Consider the following 22,174-nt stretch of genomic DNA (forward strand, 5'->3'; position numbering starts at 1 on the left):
ATAAAAAGCAAAACTTCCTTTGTACATATACACAAATAAGTACAATTAGGCAAACCTCTTAGTGGAGCAGAGCACTTTTGCGTGCTACGCATTTGTCAGTGGATGTGAAACCAGCTGCTGGGAATAATTGACGCCATGAATACCACCAAATAACATGTGAAAATGTTCTCTCTCGCAGGCATTTGTTCAATCAGTTGCTGGAAGGTTTCTGCAAGCACTTGTTTTGTGGAAGGGATGTGTTTCACAACAGTGAAGCTGCACTTGTGCCCAAAGGTCTGATGGTGAACACTTTACAGCCCATATTTACAGGAAATTTTTTTCTTGATTTGGGCCATACTTACACCCCTCAAAATATAGAAGGCCAAGACGAGGTTTTGTTATAGTATCGAAGATGAAGTGCTCATAGCTGCATTTTAGAGCCCATGTTTATTAGACGTTTAAGCTTCGAATGATCTTTCGTGTCATACACCTGAATACTGGCCATTCCTCCTACGACATTCTGCTGCATTCTTGGCTCTTGCTTAGTCTTGTCTCAGGTATTAGCTGTAACCCGAGTACTGCTTCTCGTGTACCTACAGCTCCTCTAAAGCCAAATTGATGTTCCGTATTTTGTACACCTATCCATTCTTCAGTCCGCAATAGAGTGATAGAGGTCAAGATCTGGGTGGCATGTGTTATCAAATTGAGGGCGCTCTATTCTTCACATTTGTTTGCAGATTCTTTCTTTTGTGTTGGCGCTGTAACTATTCTTCGAAGTAAGTTCGGTGTTCCGTGGTTTCGTGTGAAATTTGTATGAAATGGAACTGTTCTTAATTCAGATGTTGTCTAGCAGCTTTGACGAGTTCTGCTGGTTTGTAACCATACGTAATTTTTGACTACTTTCCGTGCTGCTTGCTGAATTGCTAGGTTAAAAACGTATCTCACTCCCGTCTCAGCTACTGTATTCCTGCGAGATCCTGAGACCTTTATGATTGCACTTTGTTTTATGCACAAGTATGGGATAACATCACTCCCTGTATTTTATCCCTGTGACCCTCAGAAATTGAATTCCTACCGATTTACTTTTGCCTTGCAGCAGTCTGTCTTCAGAGTCCTGAGGTCGGAAATGACTTACTCGTTCCCATACCTCCGCGCAACCTAAATTCGTCTCCTCAGAAATTCTCTGCTACCGATGTCTTCATTAATTCGTATTAGAATTTTCGTGACCATTCCGTTAACTTTGAAACTTGTTAACATTTGGTCTGTCTGGGAATGGTAATATTACATGGTTTAGAAAGTAAGAGTGTATTTTGCCCGCTTAGGATGTTTTACATATCACGTTGAACACCTTTTTCAGGTTCCCTACCAGTGATCTTAACAATTTTGAAACACTGTAGTGTACGCCAAGAGTCTTTTTTCGAATTGGGTCTTTTACTGCTGTGTCAAACTCTTTTTAGTGTACAATATTTCACTTATAATCTTCATCCATTCCCTTTTTTAAGTTGGCTTACTTTGTAGGACCCATTCTGACGTTAAACCCAGCTTTCAGATCTCCGTCCTTTCGTTCGTAATGGGTTGCCAGGTACGCGTTTGATATTTATACATCTGGATCTCTCTCAACTAATGGTCTCCACAGTTTTCCCATACATGGCATCAAACTTGCCGATTGTTACACAAGCTTCTATTGTTTCGCATTTCTTCTGCATCCAGCCTTGTTTTCCCGTTTTCGACTTACAGCAAAACTTATTTTTACATGTGTATATTCCCATTTGAGGCTTCATTTCCTGTTTTTCTTTTTAAATTTTCTTCTTTAAACAGTTAAAAGCAGCATGTGGTGAATTAGACAAGAATTCTATTGGAAATAATACGTTTGCCCATTTTATTCTCAACTGCCCTCTTTACTTCATGTGTTCAAGTTTTTCATTCGTCTTCTAATGCAATGCTTCCCCTTTGTCACTGGGTCTTAGACATACCTCAGACCATTTTTCCAGATTTCAAACTTTTTGCAGCATCTTCAGTTTCAATTAGGCCGTTATATCCAACAAAGTATGGCTATAGTCCAAACTGCTACTGGAAAGGACAACGTGTTTAAAATCTGGTTTCAAAATCTCTGTCTTGTTAATACACAATTTCAGCGGCTTTGAAACCATAGGGAATAACAGCAAATGGGGAATTATGCGTCATTTGCAAATCCCCAAACTGCGTAACGCTTGTAACTGACACAGTTCTTCGTCGGGTGGTAGTGTCACTTTCCGAGTCTATAGTAGCACTACACAAGGCGAAAAGAGCGACATACGTAAAATTTATATCCCGTACTTCAGATGACGTATACAGGTCAACTGAAGAATAGGATACCAATGCTAACGAAAACAAAGATATCGACGCGCGTTAATTCGTATCCCATACTGCAATTAACCTACACAGATAGACTGAATTTCGAGATACAACTCATATATATCAACTGAGGTGCTCTACGCTAGCACTACGTTTATCCTTTTTTTAATTATTTTTTACTGCGGCACTAGGACTCAAACAAGCGATATCCTTAACATTATGACGAAATATTACTGGACGTTATATATGTCTACCACCTGTTTTTCCCTCCTGCTTTCCTTAGTTTACGAACACTTGTCTCAGCTGTTGAATCTGTGTAGTAAATCATCTCTGGCAAATTCTGACGTCATTGGTCAGAGCCGACGGGTTGTATCCCGTTCTTCAGTAGGCCCGAAACACTTAAGTTACAGATATGCTGCTAGTATGAGGATCATAGCGATACATTATCGTGCAGTTGGTGATAATGGAAGACACTCTTTTTCATACCATACACTAAGTCACCAGCTTCTAATGCCTATGCCGTAATAATATTCCAATATCTTACTTGCTAAATGTTAAACATTACCACTAATATTGAAATTTCGAATTTTAATTGAATCTGACATATGATCTATGTAAACCTCTTGTTCGCCGTAATGTCTGAAAACTCTTAAACATTATTATTTCATACTGTAAGCTCTAGTGTATAATGTTCTTCCTAGTTTAACCAAGCACCTAACACTGTGTTGGTATCCTAGGTGGATGCTGCCCAGGTGGACCAAGACGAGGAGAGAGTAGCGAATTGTCTCGTGGATGCTGCCGAGATGGAACAAGTCCATCACTATTTACAGGAGAAGACAGTTGAGGGTCGCATGGGTGCTGCCAAGGTGGTTGAAGTGTGTGGAGAGATTGAGGAAGGGGCAGATGAGAGTCTCAAGAATGATGCTGAGGTTGACAAAGCATTTGGAAATGAGGAGGAAGGTGCAGCTAAGAGTCTCATGAATGCTGCCGACATGGAAGAAGCGAGTCAAGATTTAGAAGAGAAGGCAGCTGAGAGTCTCATGGATGCTCCCAAGATGGGCGTAACATATGGAGAGATTGATGAAGGGGCACATGATGGTGTTGTGGATGCTGGTGAGATTGACACAGTATGTGGAAATGAGGTTGAAGGGACAGCGGAGTGTCTAGTGAATGCTGCCAGGATGGAACAAGCCCATCAAGATTTACAGGAGAAGATAGTTGAGAGTCGCATGGCTGCTGCCAAGATGGGCGAAACATGTGGAGAGATTGAGGAAGGGGCAGATGAGAGTCTCGAGGATAATGCTGAGATTGACAAAGGATGTGGAAATGAGGAGGAAGGAGCGGCTAAGGGCCTCGTGAATGCTGCCGACATGGAAGAAGCGAGTCAAGATTTAGAAGAGAAGGCAGCTGAGAGACTCATGGATGTTGTCCAGATGGGCGAAACATCGGGAGAGATAGATGAAGGGGCACATGATGGTGTTGTGGATGCTGGTGAGATAGACACAGTATGTGGAATTGAGGATGAAGGGGCAGCTGAGTGTCTCATGGATGTTGCTGGGGTCGAACAAACCCTTCAAGATTTACAGGAGAAGATAGTAGAGAGTCGCATGGGAGCTGCCAAGATGGGCGAAACATGTGGAGAGATTGAGGAAGGGGCAGATGAGAGTCTCGAGGATGATGCTGAGATTGACAAAGCATGTGGAAATGAGGAGGAAGGTGCGGCTAAGACTCTCATGAATGCTGCCGAGATGGAAAAAGCTCATCAAGATTTAGAGGATGACGCAGCCGAGAGTCTGATGGGTGATGCCAATATGGAGGAAGTTCGTGTAGATGTTGAGGAGGGTTCAGCTAAGAGTCTTTGTAGCCAACCCTCGGGTGCCGCTTGCACCCACTGAAAAAATGTTCGTTTGTTCCTAAAGTTCTTTGTGTTCAGATTTTGTTCTATGTGTTTTTCGTTTCGTTTTTGTTCTATGTTTCGTTTTTTGCTGCGTTCATTTAATGTTGTTTGTGTTTATTCATTTTTCAATTTTCATTTCCAATCCTTGGTTTCTTTAAAGTAAAAAATAAATTTTACGTATTTCACCAACTGTTCTCTTATTTTTTAGTGTACATCTGCAACAGTAATAGTTGCCGAATTGAATGTACGTTTCATTTTCAGTTTATTCTATAGGTTACTCTCTCCCTGTCGTTACAATTAAATCAACAATATACTAAACCCGGGGCTCAGTCTAAGGCATTTATGAAGCTCATTTCAGTATCACTGAAAGGTCTGCGATATATACACGATAATAGTCATCAGTAAGTGCTAGACTCACTTCTGTATTGCAAACATCACATAATGCCGATTTACATAGTGTGATTTTATAGTTGTTAGAGAGGGTTATGTAACCAGCCGTAATATCGTGGGCCCCATGTCTCTAATGACTCTGGGTAAGGTCATGGCCTACACAACTGTCCGCACTTATGACCTATCTATGTGAGTGTATTTCATGGCTGCAACACGTGCGGGAGTGCGTTGGATGAAAAATGACGAAAGAATATTGCAGACATTACTGTAATCTGTTCTCCATTATTTAGCTAACTTATTTGTAGTAGTAGAGTACATCCTTAAATCTGAGAGTTGACAGATTTGAGATATTTTGTTTGTGATCCTCCCTGCTTCTTCACTGAGTTTCTTTGTAGCTTGTTTAAAAATACCGTCATGGCGTGCCGGAATACATAAACTGTAGTCAAGCTGCCATAGTCTCATTTTTTTCTGGTATGATTGTGCGCTAATCATACATGCGCAATAAATTGGGTTGTTTCAGTTTTGCTCTCGTTTTAACTCGGGAAACTCCCTAGAGAGGAGCAATAGAGTAGAAGTGGTGCTGTGGGGAGAAGTCAAATTCGAGCACGTATCCTTCTCTGACCAGCTTCTCATCTGCGCAGCACGGTAATATGATCCGCTCTAAGGAGAAATGTATCGTGTCACTCAGCTTCATTATGCCCCTCATTCCTATCCTCGATGATTTATTTTGCACTATGTGTTCATCAGTAGTATGTAAAAGGACCCAGTTATTTACGCTTAATGGGCTAGGAAAGTACGTGCGTGAGCAACAGAGATTCTTTCCGTATGCTACAACAAGGTGTATTATTTGAAAGCAAGTGTGTGGTGGGAAAACAAAGCATACAACTTTGTAAGTACATACAGTAGGTGCAGGGAGTGATGTACCAACTCAGTATGCTAAATGGTCTCATTATTATTTAATTTAGTGCAATGGATATGGAAGGGAAGTGTCCTCAGTAACTAATTGGTCGGGTTTATAGCTGGTCCGTAATATAGTCACTTAAAAGTATGAAGAAATCAACTATGGCACCATACGGCTACCAGAAATTGTGGGCAATCAGAACAGAGACTGAATATTTGCAAACGGTACACAGGGAGTGCACACCTACCCACTGATTGTAGAAGTTAAACAAGTAGCCGTAATAACAAAAAGAAGGTGGGCTCATCGGTGTATCAGCGTAACAGAATTCACAACATCGCACAGGCCAAGAAAGAAGAAACCTCATCGTCTTTGTAGTTGTGACCACGTGTGAGCGTAGTAGACATCGTCCACGCATCGACTACAACGCACACAAAAGATTTATATCAAATTCACATTAACACACGCACACTGCCTGATCTGAAAGCTATGCACAAGGAGCGGATGCACATTGTCTGTACAGTCATGCGCACATGGCTTTTTTAAAACGATGGTATACACATTACGCACCATTTAGTAGATCTTGATTCCGATAAAATTCATACAGTAATATCTTTTCTCGGTGTACGTTTGCAGACGCATTCTGCCTTAAAAGAGAGCCATTGATGTGTGATGAGAGCTCATTTTCTGTGTAGCCATGACCACGTGTTACATGGAACCGTGGCAGACAGATTATTGACCGTGACATAATTCTTCATTGGAAGAACGTTCACACGATGATATTTTTATACAGTACACACGAAAATACCTTATTCGGTATGAAATGTCCGACTTAAAGTGAAAGCTAATTGTAGGTGTGGCCATCAACGACAGTCCATGGAAGGCAATGACTGATGCGTTTCACACAAAGAAATCTGCAGTTGATCCTATACAAATTGTTGGAAAAATAAAAAAGGGGCACCTGTTATTAAATAATGATAACATCAGCAGTCCTAAAGCTAAAGGCTAAAGGCTGATGATTCAACGATTGCTCTCCCTATTGACTTTACCGGAAATATAAAATTTAATGTGCATTATAACACTTCGCTACTATTAACAGACATACAAAAAAGTGATTAATCAGTTACGTTTGTAAATAACTCATTCTTGTACGTTAGACAGCAACCTGAAGGTGACGCTCTGACGGAGCGATCGTTCACTTAAAAGTCGAAGATACGATGACCATCGTGGCATACTGATGAGGTAGCATCGACTTTCTGTTCCATGGTACAATAAATTGAATCCTTCCCGTGACCAACCACGGCACAACACATTTCAGACTACTGTATATTTCCGTCATACCTATTTTGTTTGCAATCTTTCCCAGAAACACATTTAGTTAACGACTTGACATTACACATGCATTTATGGATGCATCAGCAAACATCCATGCTCTTGACTCACTCCGCGCTATCTACATGGTAATAAAATGCGGACACATAATGGAAAAAATGGGGTATGTGCACTAATTAATAAATAAACCTATTATCCACAATCTTCCTCAAGAGGCTATCGATACACTGGATAGGTAAAGTTATTAAATATATAGTAGTACTGATACAATTAAAAACGAAGAAGCATTTGTATAATGCAAGTAATACCAAAATCCGTAGTAATGTAACGGTACATAAGGTAGCCTGTCAGCATTAATGTAATATTGTACCTATCAACTTATACAGACCTCAAATGATTGGGTTAATTAATGTTTTGATTAAATGAACATCCTCCTTCCATGATCATGACCGAATGGTGATTTTTATTCACTGTATACGAACGCACTGTTACCGAGATACAGAATTGAATCGGAATTCGATATTTATCGAGATATTATGGTTGTGATAGATGTTAATTATTCATTGAGTATACCAACTGTGCTGTTCTCACCTTGCTAGTCGTTTAAAATTAGAGAGAGGTTGCTTGCGTAAGCCTAACCTGCAGTCTTCATCATTAGAAATGTTAGAGTTTTAAGGGTCAAGCGTGCACACCATTCCTTCCTCTGAAGATGGTAGGTAGAGACTCCGAATGTGACAGGTGGGGGTCATGTCCCTGCCTAAGCCGAGCCTATTTCTGTCATTTCGTAATGTCTCATTGTTCCACGGGCGCTGATAACCTCGCTGTTGTGCGCCCTAAAACACTAATCATCATCATCATCATCATTGTTCCAGTCTCACGCAAGTAATTTACAGCCATGAAAACTGAGACAGCCAGTCAGATTACAGTATTAAACTTGCCTTTAAAACGAAACTGCCAATCGCTCTCCTTGTTCTCTGTACATTAAACTGGCCAACAGTTCTCCAAATTAAATATTATCTTACCTAATTGAAAGTATTTTTTAATAGACTGTGTTAAGATATTGATAATATTGGTGTATCTTACATTACTTCAGTGTCTAAAATATATTTATTATCTATCGAAATGAACATTACACTATAGATGATTAAATATGAAAATTGGTTATTGCGTACATCTCCTAACTGTCTGTGGTAATTAACAAATAACGAAAGGATATTGGCATAGCTGTTTTAGATCTACCTGAGGCAATGAACTCTCTGTACAATGATCGAGTGTTCATCACCTGACTTATTGATAAGCACTTTTATAGAGGGTGAGGGGATGGAAGTTTTCGCTTAAATGTAATCGATGTTACTGAACGCTAGTACTGTTTGTATTACTTTAGAACTTCAACATACATGTGGTCACGTGTTTAACCATCAATGTTATATTTTTATGTTACTTAAGTACAGGCGCTTCAATAGGAATGATACTTTGTGACGAGATATCTAATGCCTTGTATCACTTGCACTATACATTATCTTAATATACAAAGGACGTTTTATCATGTTCCCATTACAATATGCAAACACCCAACATGTCCAAAGAATAAGATCATGTAGCTCCCATCTGAGGCCTAAAACCCAAACGCGTACTCTCAGATTAACTGAAACAGTAATAATACATCTACATCCATAACTGTGATATAACACGTGATGCACTAAAATAAATTGCCAAGATCGCAACTCATAGCTCTTGTTAGCTATACAAGAGACTGTGGGCAAAAATCAAGTTGATCGAGCATCATTTAAGGGGAGAAGATTACCGTCTCATGAGAAGATCTTCAATGCACTTTATCTCTAAAACTACGTATTTGCGTAGTACAAGACTGTAACTTTGCACTGCACTATTATTACGTGTAAAGAAACGAAATTATGAAAGAAAATGATGATGTACGTTACGGATAAATAAAATTTTTATCGTGAACATATCACTGGAGCGGCTTTGCAAGGCACAATGGATGGTAAGATTCGATATTTCCAAGGATATTTGTCTGTATTATTCTTCACAGTACTTTTGGCACGTATGTTGGTATCAGTGGTATAACATGCATATTTATCAACGATTTCATGCCAACTTTTGTGGCACAGATTAAAGAAAGCAAGAGTTGTATATATTATTTTTCAAAATACGTAGAACTGTTTCCTGACACATGATCTGACTCAGAGCTTAAATTGCTCTTGTCAGTGGGAATATGTTGATGTTTCTATGCAACTAAACGTTTCACTCCCACAGCCAAATCGTGTGCATTACTTGCCATAACTTATCAACTGAAACCAATATCAAAGTCAACTAAATGTGTTTGTAAGCCCCAAACAAAGGAATCAACTGTATCTCCCAATGGACAATTATAATAATTTGCCTCATCTATTACAACGATTCAGCAAATCTGTAATAAGTTACCCCATGATACAGCAAAATTGTAAGAAATTGCCCCTTACATCGCCTTATGTACGGCAAAGTTGTTACAAGGGATTCCAAAATTTATGTCATTACAGCAAAGTTGTAAAATGTAACCACAAAATCCGCTCTGCCACAGCAAAATTGTAACAAAACTATGCTATATTACAACAAAGTTGTAACAAATTGCCCAATATATAAGAAAATACCTTATACTTCACCGTGTTATAATAAATCGTTACAAGTTACTACAAATTGTTACTAGCTGCTCTACAAATAAACATGTTCCACCTAAATTATAATATCTTGTGGCATACTTCGATGTGCTACTCGAAAACTATCGTAAAATACCCTACACATCCCCATGTTGCATTAAATTGTCAGAAGCTTTTACTATTTACTGTACCATGAAGTCAACATCATTTACGGTAGGTTTCTTTAAAATGGCGATGTATTGTGTGAGAAATGTCTTGTAGTCTCCACTGTGCGATGACATATGTCAGCGTTATCAGCAAAGGATGGCAAATGTTTTGTACTGCAAGATAGTGTTGACTCCCCATCTTGGGGTCACTATAACGTTTGGATGACCTTGTTATTGAGATGAGACAAAGACCAGTTTTGACAAATGAAGAGTTCTGAAGTGGGAATAACGTTGTCTAGTTTAGTGCAAAAATAAAAAAAATCTTGCACACTAGTGCACTCTAACAGTAAATTAGATCAGTAGTTGTGTAATGTGTGTTTATGATGCTATGGAACAATTTTCTTAATAATTCGACAAATAATACAAACACTCGTTGATTTCTTGAATACATGGTACAAAGACCGAACTAAGACCGTTCGTTAACATGTAACCAATATTATCAGTGCCAAATGCAATTCATGTATATGCCTCAGCTGCCAGAAGCTACCCGACTTGGTCACCCCCTTCTCAGTACGTCTTCAGACACTGCTGCCCCACCTACATCCGCGCAGTGCCCTGCCAGCCCAGCAGTCAGCAGGTTTACTTCGGGGGACTGTGACGTAGAGTGCCGTGGTGACTCGCGAGAGCAGCCTGTCGCATCTGGTGCGCCGCATTCTGCCTCTGTCTGTGTATCGTGCACTTGTTCACGTTTATTATTTCTAAGAACTGTGAAGTGGCAGATTCATTGGTTTCAATCACATCTGAAATTATACCATTTATGAAACCAATATGGTTAGTGATGACTGAAGCTTGGGAGTTCGTTTTGCAGTGGAGGGAGGAATCAAACAGGGGGACTGCATCAGTGTAATGCCTAGGTATTTAATTGAGGTGACTCTGTCAAGCACCACTCTATCACTGCTGTACTCGAATTTTACATGACTGATTTTTTTTCTATTCAGTATTAAATTATATTTTTTATCTTTACGCAAAGATATCATTCAATAACTTTGACACCCTCCTGTATACTACATCATCATCAGAAAATAGACACACACAGCTTCTATACAGGACTGCCAGACCATTTACAAGTAAATGTATAGACGATATGAGCGTTTCTATCACACTCGACTGGAGCATTAGTGACGATAGCCTTGTAGATGATGAACACTGGCCGTTGTCGAGAACGTGCTGGATTCTTTTAAGAAGTCTTCGAGCGCATACTCATACCTTCATTAACAGTCTGCATTTGTCACCATTTCAAACATATTCCGAAATTCTCTGAATATGGAAACTGCATGTTGCCCTTCACCCACCGAACGTAGGACTTCATGCGAGAAAATGGCAGGTATCGCTTTAGCGAAGCTTCCGAAATGAGCTTATTTGTGGACAGAGGCTTTTCCGTTTTAAGGAAATTTACATTCCAACTCAGAATTTGTTCAAGAATTCTACATAAAACCTATGTCAGAGATGCTAGTGTGTCATTTTGTGGGTGGGTCCTTCTAGCCCTCTTGCATACAGGATGTGATGTTACAAAATAGAAGTGATGTTGCTATTCAATGGAAAGTTGGAAATTGAGATTTAAGTAACTGTTTTATCAATCACAATTGGCGTAAGAATCATGGATTGACCATTGTCATAAAATATTGCATTATGAGATGTGATTAGTTTTTACTTGCAGTTTCGCGTGGCTTGAGGCAGTCACAACTAGCGTGCTATTGATTAAGAAGTTGCGTTATCGTCTTTCTAATTACTTCATGATCGTAGATACGATCATACCCGGTTGTGAAGTTATTGTTATGACAAAACAATTTCCTAAGGGACCAGAAAGTTCTTAAGGGCACAAAAACAACTGTAACATCACACAAAAGAGAAATTCAATATTAAAGCTGATGCAAGAAGACGATAAAACAGTTTTCTTTTTATCAATGTAACACGCACATTGGACTGCTGATCTTGGCGTCTGTAATATTAGCAAAATGCATAATTAAAATGAAAATAATACTGAGGAGATAATCGAAATGAGCACTGCTAAATGATTCAGTATTCCCAGAACAAATATTTATTATAACTAAAACATATATCGTACCTTAAGCTTAATACTACAATGACGGTAGATTTTTTATGTCCGTATCATGTCCATTGAGCGCTCTTTTATATAGCCATTGTCCTCTTGAGTCGCTCGTGCTTCGTCACGGTAAGTTACAACAGTTCTTCTTCCTACACTTCACTCAAAACTTAGACGGAACACGTTTTTATTTATTTAGTAAAAAATTAGATCAGACTGCCACAAATCTGCTTCCGTCTTACTTGAGAAAAACAGTAAAAGTCTTCTTAGCGCTCACGGCTTCATTTGTTCTCCAGCGAACAAAATAGTGAAGGATCGTATATCTATCCGTATTTTTCTGTTTTTATTGCCGCCCAAAGACGACGAATTACATTATCTAGAAAATTCCACCGTCGCCATGCGACGCCTTATTATACATTAATCATTATTTACAAACAAGTATTTGCCTTCTGGCTGAAAGTATTAACTACTCGTATTTGTTGTTTTAATGAAGTCAAAAATAGCGAATATCTCATTGCCTCCCATGAGGAGAGAGGGAATGCCGAAGGATTACCTCGATCCTCATGTCCTCATGAGATATTCGTGATTTTTGGTGTGACATTTACATAACGTTACTGGCGTACAAAGTACATAAATTGAAATCACATTTATAAACATATATCAGATATTTATCATTTTTCAAAATAAAGTTTTTCATTCTTTGTTCATCAGTCACTTCATTCCATAATACTAAGATTAACATTTATGTGCATATTTAAGTTTGGTCCATATTTGCTTATAACAATAAGTGAACGTTCATTTCGCACTTCAGGGGATAGAATTCAGGAATTACTTTCTCTTGAGCTTAACAACTAATACATGAGTACAGTGAGTGCTTATTTTCACTAAACTAGAGTGGACAATGTTCGAGCATCTGTTGACTCCTTGTGGTTCAATTACAGTTTAATAACGTAGCACTACACTTCGTGATGCTTTCACTTTCTGTGTTAGCTGTCTACGGCGTTCATCATGCAGTACATCTGTCCTTTCCACTGTGGTGCCAGGAATTCAAGTGGCTTCCCGGGTTTTTATTTACAATATGAAACAGAAGAAGTGGAAAATTATTAGTATGACTTACAAGCTACTGGATACATTTGTTAAGGATCGGGACTGGTCTGGAGTTTAGGGTCTTCCTATAGTGCACATTCATTTTCTTTGTCCATCAAGAGACAGGATTATAATTCATTTTAGCAGTGTTCAGGAGTGCCGGTATTAATGGCTTTAAGGCCTGAGTAATCTAACAATCTACTTCTCACTCATCTTAACTTCAACTCAAGAAAATTGCTTAATTTACATATGAAAATGTAGTCACACAAGTGTACAAATGTCTTTCCTCCAGTATGTACGATTGAAGTCATGGCGGTTAGCAGTTTAAAGTTTGGATTGTTTCGTCACCCACACGTCAGCCACTCACAGCGGCTGCACAGTGTTGCGTGAGCTCCAACACTCAGTATCCGTTCGCGCTCAGGCTGTAACAGAGGTGCTGGTCGTCGATTGCTCCCCTTTTTTTTTTTTTTTGTGAACTTCGTATCACACGAGTGCATCGATACAAACACCTCGCGCGCGTTTTCCATCGTAGGAGCCAGACACTGAAGCTGCCTCCATACTTCTCTGTCAACTGCCTGCCATGAGGCTCACAGGTAAGTGACGACGAATGTTTTAGCTGTCGCTGCACTTAGAACAACACTGAACTTTGCGTTGCACCTGTTGTCGTAGCCTTGAGTTCTCTTTTTTACACTTGCAGTACAACACTACCACTAGTATACAGTGAACAGTTATTTTTATTATGCACGTCGCACTTTAGCGTGCATCTTCACACGGCATTCGTGCTTAGTTCCTTCGCCGATGGAGTTCATTTACAAAACAATCAATTTTGCACGTTTCCTCCACTGGTATAGAAAGACTTATATTCTACTATTTACAAAATATCACTTACGAGCTAATATTTACAATTTATGGTCACTCCTTTTGTTAAGTCCAGTGAACAACTGCTTTATGAATGGACTCTCTATATTTCAAGGTTTACTTTCACTAGTGAACCTAAAAATACTCTATCAAATTTTCTTTTGAGGGCTCATCTCCTCGTTATGAAAACTACAGGTTTCGCAACACTCGTTGCATTTATTCTTTAGTGCACCCAAGATCATTTTCTACTGCCACGCAGCATATCTACTACTTAACGAATACGCATTTAACGCCGAATCTTTTTTTTTTCTTTTTTGTGCTTGCCAATTTTTTTTTTATATTTGAGGGCAGACTGGATAACAATAGGTCTCCCTCTTCGCTTCATGTACTCAGCAATCGTTCTCTGTTAAAAAAAAATAGGGTAACGCGTGTCTACCATTTTTCGCATGAATGGAATTACCGACAGTTTACTGGGTTTACGCAACCGGTCCATAACAAACATTACCAAAGCTAGCGAAGTTCATCACGCAACGTGTCTCATTTCTCATAAGCACTGCTTTGCCTCGAAGCACACGTGCCTTTTACAAGTCGACCCTTGGTCTGGGTTAATGAACCAGGATCAAAAGGAACGGGCACAAGGAAAATGGATTTCATAAGAGGAGTGTCTTAGGAGACATTTTTGCAATAAAATCTGCATGTAAATAAAATTATCTTAATAAACATAGGCACATATATAAACTTCAACCTCCTTCCTTACAGCATGCTTTGCTACTTCTACATCTTACTCAGGTTATAGTCAATATTAAGTTTAAATATCACTGCATTGCTTGTTCTTTAGATTAGCCTTCAATTAGGGTATTGAATGGTCGCTAGATTACACTACAGATCTTCTGAAGATCTTTACTTGGACTTATTTATGATACAGGGGGCTTGCTGTGTGGTTATTTAGTACTTTTATTCTACTGAAATCAATTCGTCAGCTAACATTCCTCATATACTCTTTACATTGGGCTCAGATCACAGGGAAATAGTTTACTTTCATAGCAATTAGTGGCCTCGTGGAGTACTTACGCTACATTATTGATGCTTCATGGTTTGCCTCTATTTGTACTGTATTTCACCTTACTTAGTTTACTACAGCTTTTTGTCTCCTTGCGTGAACACATGCGGGTTACCACTTGTTTTTCCATTTAACAGCACGCTTTAACTAAACTTTAAGCTATTTCTTCTACTCCTGTCCACTGTCTGGAGTGTTTGAACATGTACCCTTTTTTTTTTTTTAAGCAGGTAATTTGGGCTTTTACTACAGAACTTCAAGTACTTACATTACTAAAAATAAATCTATAAATATTCTTGTACCTTGAGAGAAGTGCTTATTTACGCATCCTTCTCCATTTCTCACCTTTACATATTTATATAGCTCCGGGCAATCGCCTCGCAAGCACTTTATTTTTCTTAATACTAACTTAAAATTAAATTGAAATTCTTGGTGCAACCCCAGTTTCCTGCTTCAGCTTGTTGAAGAAATATCGGTTCATGTCCATCACTATAAACAATTTTTTCATACATAGCATTTAATACTTAAAGTTTACATGTAATAGCCGTTACCATGTAGTCCGTGCGCTATTCAACACAATACTTATCATTAACAGTTCACACAAGGAAATTTCCAGTACGCAAGAGATTCTATCTGCAGTTGAGGCTGTGTCTGTAAACTAGCTCTCTGTTTCAATGGACCAATCGCTCCCGATATGGAGCAGCCCTGAATCGGCAATGATAAAACTTTTGAAACAGAAGACACCTGTCTGAAGAGACATGATGACATCACATTGATGTTTGCTCCTGTATCAACAATGGCTGTGACAGGAATGTTGGCAATAGAAATCTTAATCGAAGCCTGGACCTGTTCATCATAAATGTCATTAATGTCTTGAGCTTCTAGGTCAGGTGCAAGGTCATCTCGTAAGTCGGTCTCATGGTCGTACCGTATCGCATTAACATACTCAGAGTATTCGTTAGTACCCCCACTGGAACCGGCAGCGACCTCTAGGAGGCTGAAAGGTGCTGCCTCTAATTTTCCGCAGGATGTTTAGTTTGTTTGTCATTCATAGCCTTAAGTGTTTGTTCCGTTTCATATTGGTGCTGGTTATGTGGTACAAATGCCGGTGTAAAGGGGTAAAATCCACTGGGTGCATTCACTTGTGAATAAAATACTTGAGACGGCGGCTGTCGCCCGATCTTTTGGTTGCCGGCAGAACCATTTCCTTGTGAAGGAAAGTTCGCATTTGGTACCGTTTGAAAATTGTTCCGCGGTCCTCTATTCTGTGAAAAGTTGTTCTGATGTGCTGGGTGGCCTCCGCCTTGCCCATGCCACTTGCTATATTTCGACCTATAACTTTGATTGTACACTGGCCCATTTGAAAAATTACCACTAGTTTGTGGAGAATTTCCATACTGCTCAGGCGCAGAATTAAAGGGTGGGTTTCCGTACTGATGTTGTACCTGGTGGTTGTAAATTGGGTGGTATCTCTGCTGATTACTGTAATTGGTTTTCTGCTTCCGTTTAAAGTTATTGCCGTTTGCGTTTTGATAACCGCTGGCAGGTTGGCAACAGCGGTCGCAGTAGCTCGCTCTCTCCTTGGGCGCATTGTTGTCCGCGTGCGATGCATTCTGCTGGCTGCCAGGGAAGAATTTGCCGCTGCCAACCTTGGAGCGCACATCCTCGCTAATTAAATCTAAGGAATCCAGCACAGAAAGGAATACATCCGTGTCTTCTTCGGACACATTTACTAATTTCTCTCTAATAGACACAGGGAGTTTGCTTTTGAGAATCATAATTACGTCCTTGGAAGAAATCGGAGAATCCCAGAATTTAATTTTTGCTAGATACTTCTCAAAGTATCGCCGGAGACTTCCATGCTTCTCATTGAAAATTTCCGCACCATACACCTCCTTCCTTAATCTTTGCTGTACCCCATTACTCCAAAATTTTGCCAAGAACATTTTCTCAAACTCTTCATAATTCCTACACGTGTCTACCATTTCCGTTCCCCATAATGCTGCATCACCAGAAATAAAGCCAGTGACGAACTGAATACGCTGTCTGTCTGTCCAGCTCCTGGGAAATATGCCGGAAAAATTCTTTAGGAACACGATGGGGTGTATTTCTCGCTTCTGCGGATGAAAAACAGGAAAAGTGCGATGCTTAATCACACTTTCCTCTTGCATTAAACTCACGATTGTGGGCGGATCATTTATTTTCCCTACTCGGGACTCAACATGACTGTCGTTTTGCATGTAATCAGGCGGTGAACGATAAGGAGTTGACTGACATTCGTCACCGTCTAAAGAGTTGTTCCCTATAGTTTGCGTATGCGTGTGCGGATTTTCTACCCAGTTTCTCAGCATTCTGACTTCGTCCACTACTTGCTGCTTCCACTCGGGAAGATCCCGTGTGAGTGTCCTCCGAATCTGTCCCAATTCAGAAACTACTGTGTCTCCCGACTTACCAGGAGCAGCTAAGATTTCGTAAGTTACATCCTTGACAGTCTCCCTAAGCTCCTCCCTGACCTTCTTTTCGATAAAAATATCTTTACCCTTTATCCATTCACTGTAGTGTTCCGACAATGCCTCCGCGTGTGCTTTCACGGTGCTCTTAACCTGTTCTTCAATATTGATTGAGTCTATCTGCCTCGACAGATCCTCCACTACACCTTCAATGTCAGATACTGCATTTCTAACTGAGTTTATTTCTTTGGTAGCTGCCTGAATTTTTGTGTTTAATGTTCCAGATACTTCAGCTATTTCACTTTTCACCTGTTTCTGCATTTTCTGAATTTGATCACTGATCTTAGTTTGCACCTCACCCAAATGGGTATTTAATTCAGCCGTAATTTCTTTATGCAGATCTGTTTTGATTGTGCCTAGCTCTGTTTTTAATGATTCGCTTATAGCATCTAGTCGGGCGTTAACAGTCTCATTTTGTGTTTTTATAGTCTCATTTTGTGTTTTTACTGATTCGCTTACAGCATCTAATCGGGCGTTAACAGTCTCATTTTGTGTTTTTACTGATTCGCTCACAGCATCTAATCGGGCGTTAACAGTCTCATTTTGTGTTTTTATAGTCTCATTTACTGCGTCAAACTGTTGTTTCAGCATTTCCATTAACGCACCGAGGTCATTTGTAGCTGCAGCGGGAAGAATTTGGACTTTAGGGTCACTTTCCCCTGTTACAGACATGGTTAGTTCAGTTTCCACACGGGAACCTACCGTTCGCGATCGTAAAGGGTATGGAATACTATTAACGTCTTCACTCCCGTCTCCTGTTGTCACCTGTCTCTGTTTACTATCTGCCATTTTCGTTAGTAAATCACGTGCTACGTAAGGCTTTCGTCGTTTGTCAGTGACGTGGTGAGTCCGCTAAGAGCACCACTCTCGCGTGAGCAACAAATGAAATTCTATCTGGCAAGAAGACAAGATGGAACCTAACCGTTTCAGACAAATGAATGAAGATGCTCTTCACTGCAAATTGCGCACACTATCCACCATGTTGAAAATGCAATACAGGTATACTAACAATGGGGAGAAATAATTTCTATTATCAGACTACGAAGAATTTTACTTTGAAAGATAAAATAAAGCAGATTTTCTATAGCGGGAAGGAGATAGAAAGGATGTGGATCGACTTGGAAAAGCAACGTTGCTACTGAAGCACTACACTGCGTATGCAAAATTCTGACTTACTTTTTGATGGCTTGAATACCGCTATGTTGTCTCAGCAAATTCACGTCTCTTTTCTTTTCTTTTCTCTCGGTAATTAAACTGCATTATTGACCGTTATTCTCACAGAGATACGATGTGTACATGAAACGACAGAACATTTATTAACACAAGCACATAGAAAATTTTCCAAGAATTTGATCTAATTTTTTGGTCAGGTCCCTGTTCGGGCGCCAAGTGTGATGTTACAAAATAGAAGTGATGTTGCTATTCAATGGAAAGTTGGAAATTGAGATTTAAGTAACTGTTTTATCAATCACAATTGGCGTAAGAATCATGGATTGACCATTGTCATAAAATATTGCATTATGAGATGTGATTAGTTTTTACTTGCAGTTTCGCGTGGCTTGAGGCAGTCACAACTAGCGTGCTATTGATTAAGAAGTTGCGTTATCGTCTTTCTAATTACTTCATGATCGTAGATACGATCATACCCGGTTGTGAAGTTATTGTTATGACAAAACAATTTCCTAAGGGACCAGAAAGTTCTTAAGGGCACAAAAACAACTGTAACATCACACAAAAGAGAAATTCAATATTAAAGCTGATGCAAGAAGACGATAAAACAGTTTTCTTTTTATCAATGTAACACGCACATTGGACTGCTGATCTTGGCGTCTGTAATATTAGCAAAATGCATAATTAAAATGAAAATAATACTGAGGAGATAATCGAAATGAGCACTGCTAAATGATTCAGTATTCCCAGAACAAATATTTATTATAACTAAAACATATATCGTACCTTAAGCTTAATACTACAATGACGGTAGATTTTTTATGTCCGTATCATGTCCATTGAGCGCTCTTTTATATAGCCATTGTCCTCTTGAGTCGCTCGTGCTTCGTCACGGTAAGTTACAACAGTTCTTCTTCCTACACTTCACTCAAAACTTAGACGGAACACGTTTTTATTTATTTAGTAAAAAATTAGATCAGACTGCCACAAATCTGCTTCCGTCTTACTTGAGAAAAACAGTAAAAGTCTTCTTAGCGCTCACGGCTTCATTTGTTCTCCAGCGAACAAAATAGTGAAGGATCGTATATCTATCCGTATTTTTCTGTTTTTATTGCCGCCCAAAGACGACGAATTACATTATCTAGAAAATTCCACCGTCGCCATGCGACGCCTTATTATACATTAATCATTATTTACAAACAAGTATTTGCCTTCTGGCTGAAAGTATTAACTACTCGTATTTGTTGTTTTAATGAAGTCAAAAATAGCGAATATCTCAAGGAGTCACCTGTCTTTTCTTGTAGGCGTTCGGGGCCCTGCACTGGGCAAGCGATTTGCTATAAAAGAGAGCAAAGTAAGAGGCTAATACCACAGAGAACTGTCCGTAAAACTAAATTGGACTTCCGTCTGGAACTGCAGACTTACCTTTTTGTTTTATTTTCTTTGTTCAGTACGCCAAGGATGCCTGTTTCTTGCCAGAGGGAAGTTAGTACCACGGTCGAACTACAGTATGTTTGTACGATTCTCATTGCTCAATGATTTCTTAAATGTCTATTTGATTTAGTATTCAGAAGTTCCTCAGAAGTAGATGGATGAGACTGTGGTTGTACCGGAGGTGGAAGAGGAGCTACAAAAAGAAGAAGAAGAGTGGAAAACATAAATGAACACGTTGTTTAATGAACCGAATTTGATTCCCGTAGTAAACAGCAGAAGAATTTAACCGCTGGAACATGAATCAAGGAAAAGAAAAAAAAAATGGCGAAGGAAGAGCAAGAAGGGACCTTTGGAAGTAGACCAAAACTGAGGTGGGTCGATGATCAAAGATGACCTGGAGACCATGGCAGCCGAGATGTACATGGCCAGCGAAAGACATCAGTCCAGGACGCTGAGGACTGAGGCAATGAACCGACTCTGCTCTGTGCTACCAAATGATTAAAATAAAGAAAAATATGAAACCTAGTAGTTCTGTCTTATATGTGCACATTTTACTGCCGCAAAACTTTTAATATATCATCATATATTGATTGTAAGACACATAGGTATCAGCTAATCGGTGAAGTACGCTGAATATGTATTTGCACTTCATGATAGATAGTAGCGGGAGAAGTACTCGGAATAATTTTAACCATAAGAAAGAATCTAAAATTAGCACTACACGTATTTCAACGCAGCACCAATGCGCTGTCGCTTTGTTCTGACTTTGATACTTGACATGTTGGTAGGGAATGATGAATCTTTATGTGAGAGTAAGTGGTGACATATCTTTGCTACATGGAGCTTTCGAAAACTCCGTATGTGGGAGGCAAACCGCAGTTGCTACCCACGTCTTCGTTATCTGTGCAAACGTCGCCCTTGCCACACGGTGTTCTTACCAAACGAGCAGTGAGGGCAGAGTTAGTTAAAATAATTCGTTATGTACTTTCAAAGAAGAAAGAGTTATCAGCAGCAAGGAAATAGATTGTAGCTGAAACTGTGCACTGGAAAAACTTTGGGAACGAAGGGAAGAAAGAAGAAATTCAAAAACGACATTGCGATACGAACCTCAAGGAAAGAAGGACATGGGGGGGACAACTAAGAGTTGTCACTAAAAAAGGAGAAGGAGAAAACAATATGAAGTAAGTCTACACTCTCGAACGATGATGGATTCGAGAAGCGTAAATCTAATTGTTTTGTTTATACCTTCAAGAGGTATCCCACTAATTACGTCAAGAACAAGGAGCGGCGTTCGGTTTTTCGCCAGGTACGCACGTTGCCCGTAGTAACGATAAAGGTGAAAATTTCAGGAACCTCTGTCAGGAAATTTTAGCCGTAGCTGCACAGCAAGCGAGGTCTGGGAGATTCCATACAGCCTCCTTAATCCGTCACCAATTACACGTAATAGTTCTAAGGCCACTGCAAAATCGGAGTAGATAGCCAACAGGAAAAAGTTGGTGAGCAAAACATCTGATTTGTAAGTGGATTTGTGGCCCGATAGATATACTAAATGTGAGTATGTAAGCATACGCCAGACATGCAGACATGTTTGGCGAGGATGCTACATCTGATCTCACAGTTAAGACGGAAATTTTGTCACAGTTAGGGAATCATGAAACTTATAAGATACCTTTGTAATCGACCTAGTTGTCAACCAAAAGACTTTGCTTTCGTCGTTACAGAAGGTTCCCTGTACAGCAGATGCATTGCAACTGTGTTGCGACTAGCATTAACCGAAGGGAAGTTTCTTAAAGAATATACGCCGTGGATATTTAAATTAATAACAACTTATACTTGTATCATTAGTTACATTAAAAATCTGGTTGGAGTTAGACCCTCATGACAGATTTCCGCAGAGCTACTGGTGTTGATATCAAAAAGTCGGATGCAAATGCAGTTGGTGACATTACTACGACATTTAAAAAACTTACCAAAATGCGTCTGTTCGAACGCTGAAACACAGAGAATCCTTCCGCCTCAACAATCCTCTCGAAGTTTCAGGATGTTACTTACGTGATTCAAAACAACTCTACATGCGACACATCACTTTGATTTAGTGAGATACTACGATATGCATGATTATTGGTCTGTTGCAGAAATCTCAAAGACAGAACCACAGGAACTACATATATAATTCTCGGCAGGTTCATGATTTCTTAATAATATCATTTATTGCTCCCAAGAAAGTAAGGCCGTATTTTATAGGAATAGTTTACTGTGAAAATATGGTTTCACCGCAGTTTGTTGAAATAGTGGACAGTCCGTTAAGATACAGTTTCCTAGGCA

General features: G+C 39.5%; 1 protein-coding gene across 1 annotated transcript in view; it reads left to right on the forward strand.

The window, feature by feature from the left end:
* The window catches only part of LOC126416957 (glutamic acid-rich protein-like), a 111,545-nt gene extending 107,337 nt beyond the window's left edge, over positions 1 to 4,208 (forward strand). The window contains exon 6 of the mRNA XM_050084838.1: positions 3,051 to 4,208. Coding sequence (XP_049940795.1) covers positions 3,051 to 4,208 — 1,158 coding nt within the window. The remainder of the gene's footprint in view (positions 1 to 3,050) is intronic.
* The last annotated feature ends 17,966 nt before the right edge of the window (positions 4,209 to 22,174 follow it).

This window comes from Schistocerca serialis, chromosome 8, assembly GCF_023864345.2.
Source record: "Schistocerca serialis cubense isolate TAMUIC-IGC-003099 chromosome 8, iqSchSeri2.2, whole genome shotgun sequence".
NCBI classification, from domain to species: domain Eukaryota; kingdom Metazoa; phylum Arthropoda; class Insecta; order Orthoptera; family Acrididae; genus Schistocerca; species Schistocerca serialis.